Source organism: Artemia franciscana, chromosome 20 (assembly GCF_032884065.1).
Source record: "Artemia franciscana chromosome 20, ASM3288406v1, whole genome shotgun sequence".
NCBI classification, from domain to species: Eukaryota; Metazoa; Arthropoda; class Branchiopoda; order Anostraca; family Artemiidae; genus Artemia; species Artemia franciscana.
Genome location: NC_088882.1, coordinates 33,369,033 through 33,389,849, shown reverse-complemented (window position 1 = coordinate 33,389,849; position 20,817 = coordinate 33,369,033). Strand labels below are relative to the sequence as shown.

General features: G+C 33.7%; 1 protein-coding gene across 2 annotated transcripts in view; it reads right to left on the bottom strand.

The window, feature by feature from the left end:
• LOC136040150 (NADH dehydrogenase [ubiquinone] 1 alpha subcomplex subunit 6-like) overlaps positions 1 to 20,395 on the bottom strand; it is a 32,869-nt gene extending 12,474 nt beyond the window's left edge. Inside the window, exons 1-2 of one of the 2 annotated variants that reach the window (XM_065724265.1) lie at positions 20,244 to 20,395; positions 7,500 to 7,642 (exon numbers count right to left, since the gene is read on the bottom strand). In XM_065724265.1, coding sequence (XP_065580337.1) covers positions 7,500 to 7,635 — 136 coding nt within the window. In that variant the 5' untranslated portion in view covers positions 7,636 to 7,642; positions 20,244 to 20,395. The remainder of the gene's footprint in view (positions 1 to 7,499; positions 7,643 to 20,243) is intronic. The other variant, XM_065724266.1, reaches the window with a different exon arrangement.
• Positions 20,396 to 20,817: the final 422 nt, after the last annotated feature.

Here is a 20,817-nt window from a genome sequence, read left to right as displayed (position 1 = left end):
GGTGCAAAGATAAGGCAAATATTCTCAGGTTCTTAACTTTGGATGGGTTAGACAAAACTTGACAAAATTTATATATTTGAAATCAGCATAAAAATGCAATTCTTTTGATGTATCTATTGATATCAAAATTCCGTTTTTTAGAGTTCCGGTTACTATTGACCGGGGTCGCTCCTTACTTGCAGTTCGTTACCTCGAACTGTTTAATTGGGGAGATATGTAGACTAATTTTCTGAGGAGCTGTCAAATATTTTTCGGGGGATTTGTCTAAGGATATTTTAGGTGCTGGTTTGATTGATACAGTCACAAGAAATAAGTTACAAGGATAACGTCATTTGATCCTGATTCCAAGGGCTAGAATGAAAGAAATGATTTATTATCGTTTCTAAGCTATGATTTATAAAGAAAGTATTGCCAATAATATTCATTTTTGGTCTTCCATCAATAAAGAGTACTGCTTTGAAGAGATTGGTGTGGATCTGGAGTGGTGACTGCCAGTGGTGGATCCAGGTGGGGGGCAAGTCCCCCTCCCCCGAAGGTAGTAGCAAATTTGGGATTGGGACCGCTTACTCTGATTGGGGTTGGGATAGAAGTTATTTTTTTTGTAATTGGTTGTTAATAGTTGAGTTGTTAATAAGTGTGTAATTGTTAAGACTGTTTCTCTTTGGAAACAAGTTTGAAACAAAGTTTAAGTTACTTTGTGTGGTCTCTGTTAAATTTTACTGATGACGCATACCGCCTAAAGGTATTTAATTAAATTGAGATTTATCAAGGGAATCCGTCCCTTTTACCACAAAAGCCAACTTTGAGGCAAAAATCTTCATTTTGTAATAACAAGGAGGGGACATTCAAAATCCTAAATTGTTTAGGCTGTCGAAATAATATTTCAGGATTGTGCTGTCAAAACAGGGCTGAAAAACTTAATACTTAAACATCTTTTTACAGTGAAAAATTTGTTTTCTAGTCTTGCTATGGCACAGAGGCAAAGAAATTGATATCATTACCTTTTTTGGGCTGTCAGAAAATTTGGGTTTGCTTTCTTTTGCGGAGCAGGGTAGTTTTTACAACATTGCTATTTTTGGGGAACAGAAAGCAAATGTATGAAAAGCGCAAACATATTATTAATCAACGTTTTTGATTTCGGTGAGCAAATGGTGGCCACTTTACTGCTTAATTTTATCTAATTAAAGCATTGCAGTATATGACATATCACCTCCTCTGTTTATCCTAAAACATTAAAGTGAAGGCATTAAAGTGAAGGCTCCTTCAAAGGCCGGAGTAATCATGTAAGATTTTGTAAGATGTATCGATTTTGAAAAACTAAAAACTAAAAATGTAAGGAATAATAACATATTAGGATCTGCCTCGAGGGCTCGACTGGGAAATGCCCCCTTTGTCAAGCTCTTCACATAAGTATACACTAAAAACTAAGTATATGAGTCGAAATACTCCTTCAAAGGTCAGAGTAATCATGTAAGATAAATAGATTTTGAAAAAATCGTTAAAAAAAGAAAGCAAATAATTATGTATTTATTTATTTTTTATCTAGTCGGCATATATGGGTCTCCAAATTCTCAATTTGAATCAATGGAATTGCATCGATTTTTTTATACATTTGCTAATGAAATGTTGAAAAAAAAAGTGTAAATTCACACCACTAGAGTTAACCACAGAAACAGAATGCAGCCTTAAAATTACTTCAGAGTTTCTTACCTTCTCAATACTAACCAGTCACAAAATATAGTTATGTTCTTGTATTGGTACTGCATATATTTGTCCATAAAAATGTATAGACTGATTTACATAAAATTAAATATTTACTTACATAAATTTTGAAAAAAGCTAACAAAAAGAAAGGAAATTTTATTAACGTTACATTGCATTCAACATTGCATTAACAATTCAGTGGTAAAAACAGTTTATATTACGAAAAACTTAATTATAGTAAATAACATTAATAAGTAAGCAACAAAATATGTTTGTTTTTCATCCAAACTCAATTTTTCAAAAAGCAATCTATTAGTAATATCGAGGTACTGGCACAGTCGCACATACATAATTCGACCTTTACTTAAAATGTTTTATCTACATAAAATAAAATGTATAGACTATTTATAGCTGAGGATTTTATACTTATTTTGGTACACACCATCATATCATATTTTCACGATTAGCTGTCTATAAATCAAACTTTTTTTATGACAATTCTCTTAGTTAATGCTAAACTTTAGCCAAATATCAAATTTTTATTTTTGTGCTCAACAGACATATATCAAGATTTAAATTGAACACCATAAAAAAAAAAAAAAAAAAAAAAAAAAAAAATATCCCAGCTTGAAACCCTGAAAAAAAACATAGTCATTTATTTTAGAGTATTTTGAATCATATACTTAAACGGAAGAACATACCAACCTGCATCTTTATTAGGGTTCATATATTTCTGGCGATTTTTGTCTTCATTCGAATACTGTAAGGTGAATAGAAGAGGAAATACTAACGAAGAGCTCTAAATTGACAGGACTCTAAACTGACGGTACTAGCCATTATAAACATTCACCGATATATTGAGGTAGACATCGACGTTGTAATATATACACATGGTAGGAGTAGAATGAGAAATAGACTTTTTTTGATAAAATTGAGAATTCTGTAATTTAATCAAAATAAATAGAACTTTAAAAAGAGGAAAGATACGCTATATTTGTTAGGAAAAGCGAGATTTTGAGTAGAAAATTTTTGAAATTTCGTCAAAGTCGGCACTTTTCATTAAAATACTATTTAAAGAGAAATAGTGACTAATTAATGTTTTATTGTCTATACTTAAAAGCCTCATTTTAAATGTTCTTGATGTATGTCTATCTCTTGGTTCTTTTTACACCCCAAAACGAACCAGTGTTTAATGTTTATACGGTTATATCTTAATCCTAAACGAACTAGTGTTTTAATCTTTTACACATATATGGTTGTATCTTAATCCTAATTTCCTACTCTTCATTACCAATCATAATTATTAAGCGATACCACATAGTTCGGCAACATGGTAGATGGTTTTTACCTGTAAAAATAGTCACGAAGAATGTGTGACACCAAAAGGTGGTTCAAGATCAATTTTTTTGACAAAACAGAGCTTTAATCACCCGCTACAGGGGTCAGAAGTACAGAGGCTAAAAATTATGCAGAAATTATTAAATATCATTTTTTTTGTTGATGGAAAGTAGCTTTTTGTTTTTTTATGACAAGTTGGTTTTTATAACTTATTATTTTTGAATCAGCATTTTGACATCGTTTAACTTCAACAGATTATTGGACCTACGACCTAGAATTGTTGAGATCCCCTTTAAATTGCTGGCATTTTTTTATTCACAAGTTTATCAGAAGAGCCTATCATGTGCCCCCTGCTAAAAAAAAGTCATGGATCCGCCCCTGGTGGCTGTTGTGTTGACTTCAAGCTGCAACTGTTTTTTTAAGTAGCAGTAGTGTTACTATTCAGCAAAAAATTAGCAAGATACAAGACAATGTATACTAACAAGAAGACTTTTAGTGACGACGCTAGTAAATAATGTTGCAATACCAAAATCAATTTTGTCAGTTTTTGACCAAAAATCAACTTTTGTGAAAAAATCTTATAATGAAGACACAAGTTTGACGAGATTGTTCCCTGGCACTTCCTTCAAATATTAGTCATCTTTTTTCCAGCACATCTGAGCACTAAGTAATGACTAAAACCTTACTTTCTATAATTCTATAAAAAAATATAATAATTCTACAAAAACTTGCTTTCTATAATACAAATAACAAAAGGTAAAAAACGAGTAACTATTTTGAGACAGGGATTTTTTTTTTCTAAATGAATATTTTGGATCTATATCTAAGAGCCGTCATCAGCAAAGCACAAATAAATATAAATAATACTTACAATAAAATACGTGACCATTGAAACTATAAAAAATAGCTTATTTTTAATTGTTACATATTTTAATTGTTGCAAATTTTAATTGTTAGATCAACGGACCAAGTCCACTGATTTTGAATTAAAATCAAGTAGTTGTGGACATCAAGTCATGGCTAATTGTACAAAGCCAAGACAGACAGCACGATTGAGTGAGAGGCAAATCTGGCATAAGTCCTTATTAGGATTGTATAAAATGATGTTAGTTCATTTGTTGATAGATAAGTCTGTCTATTATCCGTCCATGCGTCATTCCTAGGTCAGAACTTAGGTAGATAGACATAGAACTAAGGGATGAAAGCAATTGATAAATTTTGGGTTGATGCGTGACATATAATGTCCATTGAACTTGTATGCAAAGTCTGGAACTGAATTTACTTGGACTCACAGGCGGACAAGTGAAACCTAAGCCTAACAGGCTTGACCGCTTGTAGTTTAAAGGTGGAATACCGTGTCATAGGATCAACATATGACCAACAATTCATATGGACTCGCCAGCGAACATTGGAGCCTATAGTTTTCCAAGTGTCTGGTTAAATGTCACGGGAAAACGGCAGGAGTAAGCATGACTCTCTTATTGGACAAATACTTGTTTGTTAGCTTTTAGAAAGGCAGGCCCACCTAGTCTCAGGCAGGTTGACCAAGAATTTAAAATTGACATAGGACCGTTAAATCCCCTGGAATGCAAAATAAACAAGGTACGCCTGCCTATGGTCTTAGGCAGGTTGACCAGAAATTTTTAATTGACACAGGACCGTTAATTTGCGTGGAATGACAGGCAAACAAGCATCTAAAGTCAAATTGGGCTCATCCGCAATGAGTGTCAGGCAATTTTTAGGTAGTGTCAAGTCTAATTTTACACTTATCAATGTTTTGATGATGACAATTAGAGGCAAATATGACGACATAGAGGCAAAAGAAAAATGTTCACTGTCTTAACAATTCCTTTTTGTTTTACCTTTTGTAATTTGTATCCACGCACTAAGAAAATCTTTTTCTAGGATATTTAAGTCATTTGTTTTTTATTGTCCTTTCTTTAACAGTCAATCAGTGCCATAGGGGGGAGGGGGGCAAAAACTTCAAAATGCATCAAAATTTGCTTGTATACATTTTCGTTACTTATTTTAAGTCAGACAAAATGAGCGGGGGGATCAGCCCCAACCCCCTCCTCTCACCCCCCTAGATAAGACCTTGCCTGATCATCTACACGAGTAAAACATTTTTGCCAATAGTTTACTAAGGAAACGTACAAAAAAATGCTATCTTCTATAACAAAAAAAAAAAAACTCAATAAATAAATTACCTTATCAAAAGGTTTCCGAGAACAAGGACAAAACAAAACATTCTGGTCTTAAACTAGAAAAACATACAAAAAATAAACAATCAAGTATTTCAAAACAGTGGTTCAAATCCAAGCCCAAGATTTTACAAAAAAATAGGCAAAGAATAGAATGTCTAAACCTTCAATTACAAGAAGTGAAAATTGGAGAAAATAAATAGAAAGGCTAAGGAAATCAATGAAACTTAGAGCTGTCAAAGCTTTGCTAAAAATATATAAATAATATAATACAATTTCCTAGTAAAAAAGAGAAAATAGTTAGGAAGTCAATACAAGAACGGCAAGACTTCTGTCAAAGTTTTTTCTAAAAAAAAGTAAAAAAATCAAAATTAGGTATCACAGTTTTCTATCATAAAAAGTGGAAACGAGTACATAGTCTGTAATATGAGTTCTCGCCCCTTTCAGTACCTATACCCTCACCCCCCCCCCAAAACAAAGGCAAAACCTAAAGTCAGTTACCTCACAACTCCTTTCTGTACAACGATAATTTGAGCCTAATCATGTTTTATCGCTAGAGTTTAATTTTTCATTAGTTATGGATTGATATCTGGTTAATTTTATTTCATTATATATATATATATATATATATATATATATATATATATATATATATATATATATATATCTATCTATATATATAAAAAAAAGTTGTCTGTCTGTCTGTCTGTGGATCAGGTGACGTCATGTTTCTGTGTCGACTGACGTCATGAAGTTAGTTGTCGTCATTTTTGCTATGACGGTGACGTCATTAACGGTATTTAAGGCATTTGTTCCCGGAAAAATGTTTAATTGTAAAATGACTGAAGAACCTACAATGGCAACAGCCGAGGAAGCTGATCAAAGAGTTTATGCCAAAAAACTTGCTGCTGATAGAGAAAGTAAGAAAAGAAAGCGTTCCGAGGAATCACAAGAACAGCAAGAAAACAGGCTTGCAGCTGATAGAGAAAGTAAGAAAAGAAAGCGTGCCGGGGAATCACAAGAACAGCAAGAAAACAGGCTTACGGCTAAAGAACGCAAAACCGCGCAGTCAGATGAAAATCCACCTGGACAGCGAGAGTCAAACATATCAAAACTGAAAATGATAGCGATGATGATTGGGTTTGGGATTTTGACTTGGATAAGGTCATCAATGCCTACCAGATTTAAGTTAAAAAAACAAAGGTTCGTCGATATGTACTTCATAGTGACGCTGAAAAATAAAGAAGAAAAAGAAAACTGAAAAAATAAAAAAGGTAAAAAACTAAAAAAAAATAAAAAGAAAAAACACTCAAAGAGAAATTACAGACCGGGACACAAATGACGACCGGGGGCACAGGCGGGATATATAAATGACGACCGGGACACAGGGATTGTTCGAATAGAAATTACAGACCGGGACACCGGGACACAAATGACGACCGGGACACAGGGAATATATATGACGACCGGGACACTCAAAGAGAAATTACAAACTGGGACACTGGGACCCAAATGACGACCGGGACACAGGGAATATGAATGACGACCGGGACACAGGGACACATCATTAGAATAATGAGGTATAGATCTGAATACGGATTGTTTTTCCCATGGACAATTATATGTTGCATGTTCAAGAGTCAGTAAACCTGACAATCTATTTATATGCACAGACAATGGGACAGCGAAGAATGTTGTATATTCGCATGTTTTACGTAGTTAAAAACATATATTTATATATATCTCTATTCACAGGTGGGACACAGGGACACAACTACAATGGCGCGTAACTAATATGGCGCGTAACGACTTACGCGCGCAGGGGGGCTTGGGGGGCGCGAAGCGCCCCACCAACTAGGTGTTGGGGTGGCGCGAAGCGCCACCCCAACAGCTAGTATATATATATATATATATATATATACATATATATATATATATATATATATATATATATATATATATATATATATATATATATATATATATATATATATATATATATATATATATATATATATATATATATATATTTCCATGGTAATTGCATCTGATTAAAATGAATCAGCAATAAAAACCTTCATACTTAAGCGTTCATTTCTTCCTGACTAGCTGCGCCCCCCCTCCCCCATTAGTTTGACAAACAATAAAGTCTAGAAAGCAAAAACAAAGAAGTCACAATCTTATCAAACATTATTTATATTTGAGCCAAAATTAAACATTGCAAGCTTCCATTAGAAAAAAAGGAAAAGGTATTACCCATATATGGAATTTGACGGTACCAAGCCTTATACAAGTTCAATACTCGGCGCCTTGCTTCACTTTTGTCCAATGAAAGTAGAGGCTTCACTTGCCGTGATCCAGCCCTAGCTATACTTGCTGCTGATGCTGCCATATTGTATCTACAAAAACATACCTGATTATAAAAATGGTTTTGTCTTTGGAATAAAACAAAATAGACAGAAGAAACACCTTCCCCCTACTACTACTACTACTACTAATAATAATAACTCACTGCAGCACCAAGCCGCCAGAGGCCAACACAGCTACGCACGCTCCTCCTCCAACCTAATCTATTCAAAGCCTCCCTCCTCTCACCCGCCCAGGAAGTTCTCATTTCCTTTAAATCTTTATTTATGACATCCTCCTAATCCAGACAAGGACGACCTGCTTTCCGTGTAGCCCCAGACAGTTGGCCAAAAAGAACTATCTTTGGTCATCTGTCATCCTTCATCCGCAGAACGTGGCCTAGCCATCTCAGCCTTTCTTTCATTATAGCCCTAGAAAGCAGGATTGAACCACATTGTTCGTACAACCTACTGTTTGAAATACAGTCAGTCAGCCGGGTACCCAGAACAATCCGTCAGAACTTCCTACCATCAAAGAAAACAAAATTTAACATTTGAGGAGAAGAAGGGCAGCTTAGAAGGAGGAGCCAAGAACACGCAAACTACCTCCAACAACAAAAAATAATATACAAATAATTCTAAAAAAGTGGAGGTTAGAGGAGGGCTTAATTAGGCATCAAACCTGTTCCAATTACCAATTGGCCAATCTTACTTAATCACGAGGTACTACGTGGTATATATATTTGACTAGTTCTATAGTGTTCTAAGGAGATATCTAAGTAAAATAAGAAAACCATTTTTTTATTGGGGTACAAAGATTTTTAATATTACTACAAAACACAAAACATTCAGCAACAAACACCAAATACTGTCCCTCAAGGCTTTACAAACGAGAATGTATGGTGAAAGAATAATAATAATAATATTAAAAAAAATAAGAACAGAAAATACTAAAATTAAATACACACACTAAAGATGCAAATCACTATAAATCCATCCATCAATCAATTAGTTTATAGTTCACACCTGTGGCCCCACAGAAGGCTCTCTGACCTATGTATGTAGGAAAACAACTATAAAAACTGAATCAATACATAAAAAAAATTCATTCAAACAAAAAACTCACCCACCATGGTCACCCACCAATCAATACCAGTCAAAACCCCACCATAAGAGATGCTTCATACAAGTCAAACACCACTAACAACAAAAATTTCCAACCTAGCCAAGAGAAGACCATTCTATTAATAGAAAAAACACAAGTCATCTAGACATTGAAAATTTTATTCAAATTCTGGTGAAGGCATTGCAAGATTTAGTGAAGACATATAATATAATTATTTTAGATTAGTACTACAGACTGAAAAATGGACTTTTTGATTCTGGATTTATCTTTTTTTTTTTCCTAATTAGTTTAGTCTAAGTGTCCTCAGAATGTGTCAACTTAACTTTATGATAAACTGATATGACTGCACTAAACTGCACTAACTATGATAGACTGCACTAAACTGACATTAAACAATAATAATCATAGTTGATTTTCTTAAATCAGAAGAATTAAAAAAAAAACTAGGTGTTTTTAACTTACGAACAGGTGATCGGATCTTAAATGAAATTTGATTTTTGGAAGGATATCGGGTCTCAGAGCTCTTATTTTAAATCCCGACCGGAACCGGTGCCATTGGGAGGGGGACCTAAAATCTTGGAAAACGCTCAGAGTGGAGAGATTGAGATGAAACTTGGTGGGAGAAATAAGCACAAGTCCTAGATACGTGATTGACAACCAGAACGGATCCGTTCTCTCTGTGGGAGTTGAGAGGAAGGGAAGGTTAATTCTGAAAAATTAGAAAAAAATAGGTATTTTTACCTTATGAAGGAGTGATTGGATCTTAATAAAATTTCATATTTAGAAGGACCTTGTAACTCAGATCTTTTAATTTAAATCCTGACCAGATCAAGTGTCATTGGGGGGGGGGGACTGGAAATCTTGGAAAATGCTAAGGCAGAGATATCAGGATGAAACTGGGTGGGAAGAATAAGCTAAAGTCCAAGATACATGACTGACATAACCAGACCAGATCTGTTCTCTTTGGTGGAGTTTGGGGGGGGGGGTAATTCGGAAAAATTAGAAAAAAATGAGGCATCTGTAACTTACAAACAGGTGATCAGTTCTTAATGAAACTTTATATTTAGAAGAATCTTGTGCTTTAGAACTCTCATTTTAAATCCCGATTGGATCCAGAGACATTGAGGGGAGCTGGATGGGGAAACCGCAATTCTTGGAAAACGATCATACAAATGGGTGATCAGATCTTAATAAAACTTGATATATAGAAGGATCTTATGTCTTAGATGCTCCATTTTTATTTCAAATCAGAACCAGGGACATAGGGGGTTGGAGGGGGAAAACAGAAATCTTGGAAAATGCTTAATGTGGAAAGAACGGGATGAAACTTGATGGGTAGAATAAGCACAAGTAATAGATAATTGATGGATAATAATTAGAACGGATCCGTTTTCTTTTGGGGGAGCTAAGGGGGTGTTAATTTGTAGAATTAAAAAAAATTGAGGTATTTTTAACTTACGAATGGGTGACCAGATCTTAATGAAATTTGATATTTAGAAGAAACTCATGTCTCAGAGCTCTCATTTCAAATCCCGGCCAGATCTGTTGACATTGGAGGGAGTTGGAAGGGGAAACCAGAAATCTTGGAAAGTGCTTAGACTTGAGAGATTGGGATGAAACTTGGTGGGTAGAATAAGTAAATGTCGTAGATAATTGATTAACGAAACCATACTGAATCAGCTCTCTTTAGGGGAATTAGGGGGCGGGGTTCAGTGTTTTGGCAAGTTTGGACGTGCTAGGACAATGAAAATTGGTAGGTTTGTCAGGGAGCTGCACAAATTGACTTGATAAAAGGTGTTTCCCTGATTCAACCATCTGGGGGGCTGAAGGGAGAGAAAAAATTAGAAAAAATGATGTATTTTTAACTTACAAGTTGGTGATTGGATCTTAATGAATTTTGATATTTAGAAGGACCTCGTGACTCATAGCTCTTATTTTAAACCCCAACCCGCATTAAGCATCTGATTTTCCTTTTAAATCAATCTATTGATTCTTGGAATTTTGCAATATCAATCAATATCAATTTTGGAATCATACAATATCAGCTCTTGGCTCTTCCACCTTATAACAAGTGCCATATGAGCTCTTAGCTCTTGTTTTTCCTTTTATTGTTAATTATTGTTTGTTTTTGTACTTGAGTAAATATGTATCTATCAGCCTGACTTGTTTTTATTCTGAACATGCTAAAAAGGTCAGACAGTATATTTTAATTCCAATTTAAGTTAATTTCACAAATACTTCTATTGTTTTAGTTTTTCTTTACTGAATTTGTATTTTCTTTAACATAAAAGGTAAGTTTGTTAGTTTTGTACTGAGAATACTTCTTAAAATAGAACCCTATCTTACAGCAAACCTGTTCCTTAGAAAATTTCTTACATAGAAACCTGAAGAAACCTAAAAACAATACCTCTAAGCATAAATAAGCTAATTGTACAGCATACATTATTTATTAGTGTCAATTTTACTGGCAATCAGAGAAAAGATCTTTACCATAGGTCCCTTAACTATTTCTGGTTAGCAAAAAAAGACAAAAACTCAACAACTTGGCCTACATAAGCCAGATACAACATAAGGCAAAATGTCTACACAATTACATAAGCGAGATACAACATATGGCCAAATGTCTACATAATGACAGCTATGCTCAAGCTTAACTGTATCCAAACTTTTGACTTTGGGGCCGAATCTGGATGACAGGGTTAAATATAGTGTTCTGCCCAAAATTTTCGCCAAATCATGTTTAGTGGATAGACACAGTCTGACATAAAATTAATAAAGAAGAGTCATCTTAGCTAGACATGAACTTTATTGTAAGACAAACATATGTCTTCTCTGCAGAACCGTTCAATTTGTTTTCGAACTGGATTATGAATAAAACCATGTGAGGTGCCTTCAGTCAACATGATCCTGGCCTTTACTGCCTTCATTGTTGGCAGCGCTGATCTGGGCAAGCAGAGCCTCCCCCTCAACCCGCCTACTGTACTTATTCTCACAGTATTTACAACAACACTACTTTTTTCCATATTTGAGTATCTTTAGAATACTGAAATGTTAGTGTTAAGATACAAAATATAACACATTTATAAATTATAAAATATTTACTATTATGAAACATAACACAAACATATAAACTAGGCTGTATAATTATCCATCAAGGGGGAGGTGGGAAATGAAGAGGTATCCCAATAGAAATGAAATAAGTAGGTAGGTAGGTAGGTAGGTAAATTTTTATTTAAAACCTTTATATCATATACATATCAATGAGTCACAAAAAGGCTGTTCTGGCCTGTAATAGCAACTACATTCATGTTACTTTAATCATCAATAATACTAACTCATTAAATGCACAAAAAAAAAGTGTATATATAAACATATACACACATACACATATAATAAATATATATATATACATATACATACATAAATACATATACATACACATACAAATATACATACATTGCTCGATGATTTGTTATTGATAATTTTAGCATATATATATACATATACCTACACATATACATACATAAATACATACACATATACATATACATACACATACACCTACACATACAAATATACATACACCACTCCAAATAATTACTCAGATTTGAAGAATTCTGGATAGCCCACTCTCATTCAATACGCTTCCCTTCACCATCCTGATCATTTATCTTTCAAAAAATGCATTTTTAACTGGTGCTGAAGCTGTGGGAGACTCTCTGACTTCCTTATATACTCTGGGAATGCATTCCAAATTGTCGTGCCTATGTGTCTTGTCACATGCCCTGATCACGTTGTATTCCTTACCTCATTAATCAGATCATTTCCATGTCAGGTAAAATACTGATGGTAAAACGAATTATGTCTAAAATAACTTCTAAAAACTTCAGGCCCTAAATTATTCAAGCATTGAAAAACAAAAATGCCTATCGCATATCTCTAATTTGACCTACATTTAGTAAATTCAACTTTTTAAGTATACTTAACGTACTATCAGTTCCTCGGTCATAATTTCCAATAGTTCGAACAGCTCTATTTTGCTGGACCTGTACTATTTTATAATTTGTGCAAAAATCACTTGCCCATATCATACATCCATAATTAATATAAGACGATACTAACGAATGGTACAATGAAAGCATTACTTTAGTTGGAAAAAAATATTTAAGTTTATGCAGCATCCCAGCACCTCTTGAAACTTTACATGAAATCACATCACTATGTTTTTTCCAGCTGAGTTTATTGTCCACTATAAATCCCAGATATCGAGTTTCTTGAACTTCTGCTAGAGTAGTTCCATTATATATAATAGCTCCTGGAGAAGTGGTAGGCGCTGTTCCTACTCTAGTGAATGTCATAAAATTTGTTTTGGTTGTATTTATTGCAAGACAACTCCTTTTAATGCTTCATTAGCATTATCAGTAAGTTCATTGAGAGTCTTTCCTGTAACTGTAAGTGCAGTATCATCTGCAAATGAAGTAATTTTGGCTCGTGATATGTAAAACCGCATACTATCACAATATATAAGGTATAATAGCGGACCCAAGACTGAACCCTGTGGAACTCCACAAGTAATTGGATAAAATTTAGAAATCAAACAATCTAATATCACTCTTAAAAACCTGCCATTCAAATAAGATTCAAACCATTTAAAACATTCATCCTTTATTCCTAGGCAAAGTAAGTATTTTACTTAGTTTAAGTAGTTTAAATTGCATTGACAAGCAAGATGTCAACCTCCTGTAGGTTCCTGCAGGAGTTGCAGAGTCAATTAGTTGATGGTTGAGTTTCAGGTCAGATTCTGGTCAGAATTATGCCAATCCTTGCAACCCCTGCTTTGAAAGAACTCTATACTCTTTTGTTTGAATTCTTCCTCATTGCTGTGATTGGTGGCTACCTTCTTTGTCAGCCCATTCTACAGTACCACAATTCTAATGGAGAAAAAACTTGTTGCTCTCTTCTTTTAGACCAAAGAGGCTGGAATTTTTGCCTTGGTTTCTAATATAATCCTAGCGAGAAGAGATAAATAAATCCTCCACTAACTCCACTAGGTTTAGCATATTTTTTTATCATAATTATATACCCTCTCTTTAGTATTCATGTTGGATTGCAGGGATGCTACAACAATGCTTAATTCAAGGTGAGGATTGACAAGGGTTGTGTACAATTTTTAATTACTCGTAGCTTTCTTGTAATAAAGGTGCACTTAACTAGCCCAAGGGTTCAATTAGCTTTTGTCACTATGACTTGTATGTGGCTGTAAGCTTAAGCTCACTATCAATTATAACCTAAGATGTTTATCTTCAGTTACTGCTTATTGCCCAAAATAAAAACTTTGTATTTTGAGCAGGTAAACAGTAGGACACAGCTAGAAGACCACATAGCTAGTCTCTCTTAAGGAAAGTTTCAGTTGACTTGGAAACCAGATCTGGAATCACTTTCCAAAAGTTTCCATGGATGAACACAAACAGGAATAACCTACCATTTGGGTTTTAAAACTTTGAAATAATTCCTGCTTTTTCAGAAAGTGAATCCAGACAGGTCTTGGAAACTGAAGCTGGGAAACCCATTTCAAGCATAATGTTAAAACAGGCCAAGAATGTGAAAGAGCATTTGTAAAAAAAAAGTAAGCTAGTAAAGCTAAAGCAAAGTGCAAGTAAGCTAGATAGTCATAGCAGATATGTTGTACTAGTTTTCCTGTTCTAAATATCATCTTTGCTTTCTACTTTACCATTTTTGGTTTCCAGTGATATTTTAGACATAACCAAACAAGAAAGTGTTTCCAAGAATTTTCTCCATTTACCATTTTGACTTTCCAGTGACTTTTTAGACATATGACCAAGCAGGAAAGTGTTTCTTGGAATTTCCTTAATTTACCATTTTTGCTTTCCAGTGACTTTTAAGACATGTGACCAAGAAGGAAAGTGTTTCCTGGAATCTCATGAAAATCACCCTTTAATGATTTTGTTAACAGGAAGTCTTGGGACATTAGAAGTGATTAAAAACATTTAAATGAGACATGCAACTAGAATATAAGTAATACCATTAGATTTCTTGTTTCATGTTTGTGCATACCACCTTCTCTGATGTTTTTAGTACAGAGCCTGAATCTATTAAGATTAACATACTTCTTTCCACTGTTATCCCATCGAAGGAACACAATGATGGTAAAACCATCAGGGGGGAGAGGAGACATTGTCCAAAAAGTAACCAAGATATTTGTAAAGAGCATCAATTCAGGAACCTAATGTTATTACTTTCAATTTATCAGCATGTTTCCTTAGATATGGTCAATCACAGAAGGTAAAGAAGTTTTCTGTTTGGTTACAACAGTACCAACCAATTAAAAATGGTGAGCATACAGGGTAAGTTGGTAGTTCTACTTCAGTGGTCACCCTCTCCAGAAAGAAACACTGTAAAATTGTAAAAATTCATTGGAAGAATTCTCAAATAAGCCTATTTATACCAATCCTGCATCATTTCTCCCCCTTCCACATGTAAAAATTGTGTAAAAATTATATGACAAACAGACAAAATGTAATAAAAAAAATATTATAACCAAGAGAACAAAAGCAGATAAAAGCAAGAGAAAGAAAGAAGAAACAAAGGTGTTTCTTCTCTTTTTTAGCATTGAAAACGCCTTGGTGAAAGTCCTTGCTGAAATATCTGCTTATGTATTTTTTGCTTCTTTTCTGTCCACTGGCTATTGTTACACTTATTTTCTTTGTTATCTTTGTCTGCTAGTAGTTGCAAATGATATTGACATAAGAATCAAAAATTGTCAAAAAGAAGTAATGAAAGTAGACTAACAGTTTAATATAGTAGTTTTGTTTGTTTGTTGTTTTTTTTAATTTGGTTTTCATAATTTTATGGTATTTCCTTCCAAAAGTGCTAGCCACTAATTTAGAACCATGTAGGTTTTCCTGGTTTGCTTTTTAATCATTAGTGTAGTTGTTGAACAGACTTGGTCCTAGAAAAGCTCTTTTGGGACACCATTGACAATAGACATGAGATAGAGGAAGCAACATTGTCATCACCATTCATAACATAAGATACCTAATACTGTAACAGCTAACCATTACTAAATAGGTCAAATCAGCATAGAGTCTCTACTATATCACCTAAAAAGTAGATTGTTTCATCACTAGGTTTTTCAAATCTTCTTAATCTATATGAATTTATATTGAATAATTTAGTCATATACAACACCCAAAATTTCAAATATATTGACTGACAACAGTGAATGCTAATTTTGGACATAGCCTCCATTCAAAACTTGAGTAAAATGTTGGAAAATACTGTATAACCTTGGACACAGGATCTTAAAACTAGAACAAAGTTCTTAAAACTCCAAATCATAGATAGACTTAATCTTAGACAGCTTTAATCTAATGAACATGTTGTAAAGCCACAAATGAAGGGTTAACATATAGAATAGTGGCTTTTCTAAAGGACATATGCTAGAACAAAAATTCTAGTTTAGCTACTTTTTGCTGTCTTGAAAAGGGTTGAAGTTACAAAATGAAACATTTAGTAATAAATCCAAGGCCAAAAATATATTATGGGAAGGTTTTGCCAAGCTTCCATGTTAACCCAGATCATATTTCCAAGTCTTAGAAACTTGCCTACTTGAAAGGTATATACAAATACAAATTTTCACAAAAAACAACATTTTACCTTGATTTTAAATTATCTATTTATTTGTTTCTGGTTTTAGTTCTGAAAAAAATAATTCCTGTTATTTGGGTAGAATTTTAAGCCATATCAATGATTCTTTTCCCCTAAATTTAGAAAATGTATTTGCAGATCTTAGAAACCTCACAAATTGAGCAAAGTTGTGAAGCTGAAAACAGTTTTCCTGTATTTCATTTAAGCAGAGGAAATGTTTTGCAAGATTTCACTTTCATAACACAAAATTTTTTAAAGGCCATCAAAGGACATTGCCCTCTCGAGAGAGAAGGAGTAGGTACTTCTAAATATCTCCCTGGGTTGTACTTTAGTTTGTAGAACTATCCCTGAGGGTTTCATATTCCTAACATATCCCCTTTCCAAGATAGCAAAAAGTAGCTAAACTAGAATTTTACCAAGAGATATTTATTTTTACATTTCATCTCATGCCCCTCTATAATGGTCCCATATACCCCTAGGCTATATAATAACTAACTAAAAAATGATGATGAAATTTTTACTTTATAGGCAGTATGTAGGAAGTATGAAAGGACCACATTTCTTTGTTTTTGGTTTCTCTATTTTGGAATCAGGTTTTGGTTTCAGTCTAGAATTGGGCCAATGAAAAGGAAACATGTTAAAAAACAAGAACTAAGAGCTCATTTGGCACTTATGACAAGGTTGGAAGAGCCAAAAGCTCATATGGTATGAGCTCTGGCAAAATCCTAAGAATCAATAGATTGCTTTAAAAGGAAAATCAGAAGCTTAATGCGGGTTGGGGTTTAAAATAAGAGCTCTGAGTCACAAGGTCCTTCTAAATATCAAAATTCATTAAGATCTGATCACTGACTTGTAAGTAAAAAATACATCAATTTTTTCTTGTTACTTCAGCCCTCCCAGATAGTCAAATCAGGGAAAACGACTTTCTGAATTCAATTTGTACAGCTCCCTGACACACCTACCAATTTTCATTGTACTAGCTTGTCCAGATGCACCAAACTCCCAAAGCACTGAACCCCACCCCCCAAACTCCCCAAAAGAGAGCAGATCCAGTCCAGTTACATCAATCATGTATCTATGACATTTAAAACCATTTTCCAAGATTTCCGGTTTCTCACTCTAACTCCCTCCAATTTCAACAGATCTGGTTGGGGTTTGAAATAAGAGCTCTAAGACATGAGGCCCTTCTAAATATCAAATTTCATTAAGATCTGGTCAGCAGTTCTTAAGTAAAAATACATCAATTTTTCTAATTTTTCCAAATTAACAACCCCCAGCCCTCCTAAAGAGAACAGTTCTGTTCCAATTATGTCAATCACATATCTATAACTTGTGCTTATTCTTCCCATTAAGTTCCATCCCAATCTCTCCACTCTAAGTGTCTTTCAAGATATCCAGTTTCCAAGATTTCTGGTTTCCCTCTCCAGCTCCCCCAATGTCACTGGATCTGGTCAGGATTTAAAATGAGAGTTCTAAAGCACAAGATCCTTCTAAAGATCAAATTTCGTTAAGATCTGATCACCCATTTGTAAGTTAGAATATACCTCATTTTTTCTAATTTTTTGATTTAACCATTGTCCCACTCCCCCCCCCAGATGGTTAAATTGGCAAAAGATAATTTCTAATTTAATCTGGTCTGGTTCCTGATACGCCTGCTAAATTGCATCATCCTAGCTTACCTGGAAGTGCCTAAAGTAGCAAAACCAGGACAGACAGACCAACAGACAGTATATGTCACTTGGTAGATACCAAGTGCCATAAAAAGCAATTCTAACTCCATAATATACAAAAAAGGTGTAGTTAAGTTAATTTGGAGTTACTTCTACTATGACTTACCCTTAACTGTAATGTACAGCTCAAATTATAGATTTCCAGTTTGTTTTTTGTTTCTTGATTTCATCAGCATTGACTCAAATTGCAGTTACAGGTACACAGGTTGTAACAGCAGTGATATATGAAAAGTGCAAGGGAAACATAAAAATTGTTTTCTAAGATGTTTCCATTGGAATAACCCTGATTTTGGGTCAATGTTGGTATTACCAGAACAATTTTGAAACTATTGTTAATAGATACATTTTGACTTCTTGAACATGTTTTCTCTCTTGCAAAACTACCAAAAACTGACATTTTTTGTTCTAACCTAACCTAACAAAAAATTGTCTCTAAAAGCCATGGAGCAATTTTTGGTCTTAAAACATTTAACAAAAAACGAAAATGATTACAATTCTATATGTATAGATAGATACAAGAATATTTGGGCTGGAATAAATCCATAATGGTGAGTTTGCAGTAGTTTTGCAATAGAGGAAAGATGTTCAATAACTTCATAATGGTGAGTTTGCAGTAGTTTTGCAAGAGAGAAAAGATGTTCAAAAAGTCATTATGCATCTATTAACAATAGTTTCATGACCCAAAAAAATTGTTCCAGTAATACCAACATTGACCTGATTTTGCTGTTCATATTATTGACTTGTGGATAAAACAAATATACCAATTGATGTCTTTTTTATGTTCTTTACAAAATTAACAATTGCTTTTCTTGCAAATTAAAATTTAAGCCCTACTGCTGGAAATTACAAAAAAAAATTCCAAGTTTTGCTTACAAAAATGGCTTAAACCATGGATTTTAAATTTAATATTTGATTATTAATCTATTTTCAAAGTTATATAATCCATAAGCATTGATTTATAATGACTATGCTGTATAAAATATCAAAAACAATATCTCTGTTTATCTATCTGTAATATTTTTTCTTGTAAGCTTTGATATTTTTCTACATATAGGTGAAACATCAGATCTTAAATGGCCTAGGCTAACAGAACAAGACTTGGTGGGTTAGTTTAGATTTTTTTTTTTTTTTTAATCACCTGAATCTTGACAAATCCAGGTGTGTGAATTAGGCAATGCAACTTTTATTAAATGGATTTATAATGAAATAGTAGTTTGGAAAAATTTTTATAACCCATTTTATATCAAAAATTATAAAATGAAATTTTTATTTTCAAACTATTGTTTCTCAGAATTTAATTTGTCAAAAAAATGGCATCTATTGATGTGTACAATTTATTTGTTAATCTATAATATGAACAACAAAATATTTACCAAGTTCATCATCAACCAATTCATGATAGCCTTTGATAAAATTCTAGTTGATTGACTTCTTGCTATCTCAGAAAGGGTTAGAGTAGGAAAATGAAACTTTCAGGGATGAGTCTACAGGCTAAAGCATGTCCTGGGAAGGTATTTTGAACTACCTACCTCCACTCCTTCTCCCTCTAGAGGGCCATGACCTTTGATGACCTTCAAAAATATGTCTATCATAAAAGATCTTCCACTTGAATGGAGTACAACAAAATTATTTTTGGCTTCACAACTTTGCTAAATTCTGATTTATAAGGTTTTAATGATATGCAAATACATTTCATAAATTTAGAAAAAAACGTTGATATGGCTCAGAATTCTACTCAAATAACAGGAGTTACATTTCCAGAACTAAAGGCAGAGAAAAAGCAACTGGTAGCCTAACTGAAAATTAAGGTAAAATGTTGTTTTGTCAAAATTTCAATCGGTATAGACCTGTCATATAGGTGAATTTCAGGGCTCTCTAGAGGAAGGAGTGGAAGTGGGTACTTTAAAATACCTTACCAGGATATACTTTAACCTGCAGACCCATCCCTGAAATTTTCATTTTCCTAACCTAACCCCTTTCTGAGATAAGAAGTCACTCAACAAGAATTTTACCCAACTTTCTGATAAGGGTACTGATGTCAATAGCTTTTCATTTGTCTAACTAGCCTAGACAAGCCCAATTTAGTAAATAAGAACTGTGTAAACCAAGCAGGCGCAGAACCATAACTAACCTCTCAAATTCTTTCCGAGAGACTAATGCAAAAGAATCTCCGTATTGTCGGTTAAGATAGATTTAGGATTACTTTTCAGTCTTAAAGCCAAAGAAAATTTAATTCGGATCTCTGCTGGTTCTTCAGTGTGTGCTTTTCCGATATAGTTTTCGTTAAGCATTTTAAAAATTCGTTGCTAACGAACTATAGCAAGGAGCAACCTGGCCGAACAATAACCAAAATTCAAAAACATAAATATTGATTCCAATATATAGAAAAAGAGAATCTCATTTTACGCTAATTTTAATTATATAAGTTTCATCATTTTTATTTCTAATCCTCAAAAGTCATAAGCTTGAGAAAATTGCCTTATTTTTGAAAATAGGGGAAAATATCCCCTAAAAGTCAAATAACATTAATGAAAGTCGCACAACCAGATTCAACGTGCCAGAAACCCCTACTGTAGAGTTTATAAGCTCCTATCTGCAAAAATATGGAATTTTATGTTTTTTGCCAGAAGACAGATTGCAGTTGCGTGTTTATTTTTTTTTCCCGGGGTGATTCAATTGAGGCATTCATCGTGGGGGATAAGATT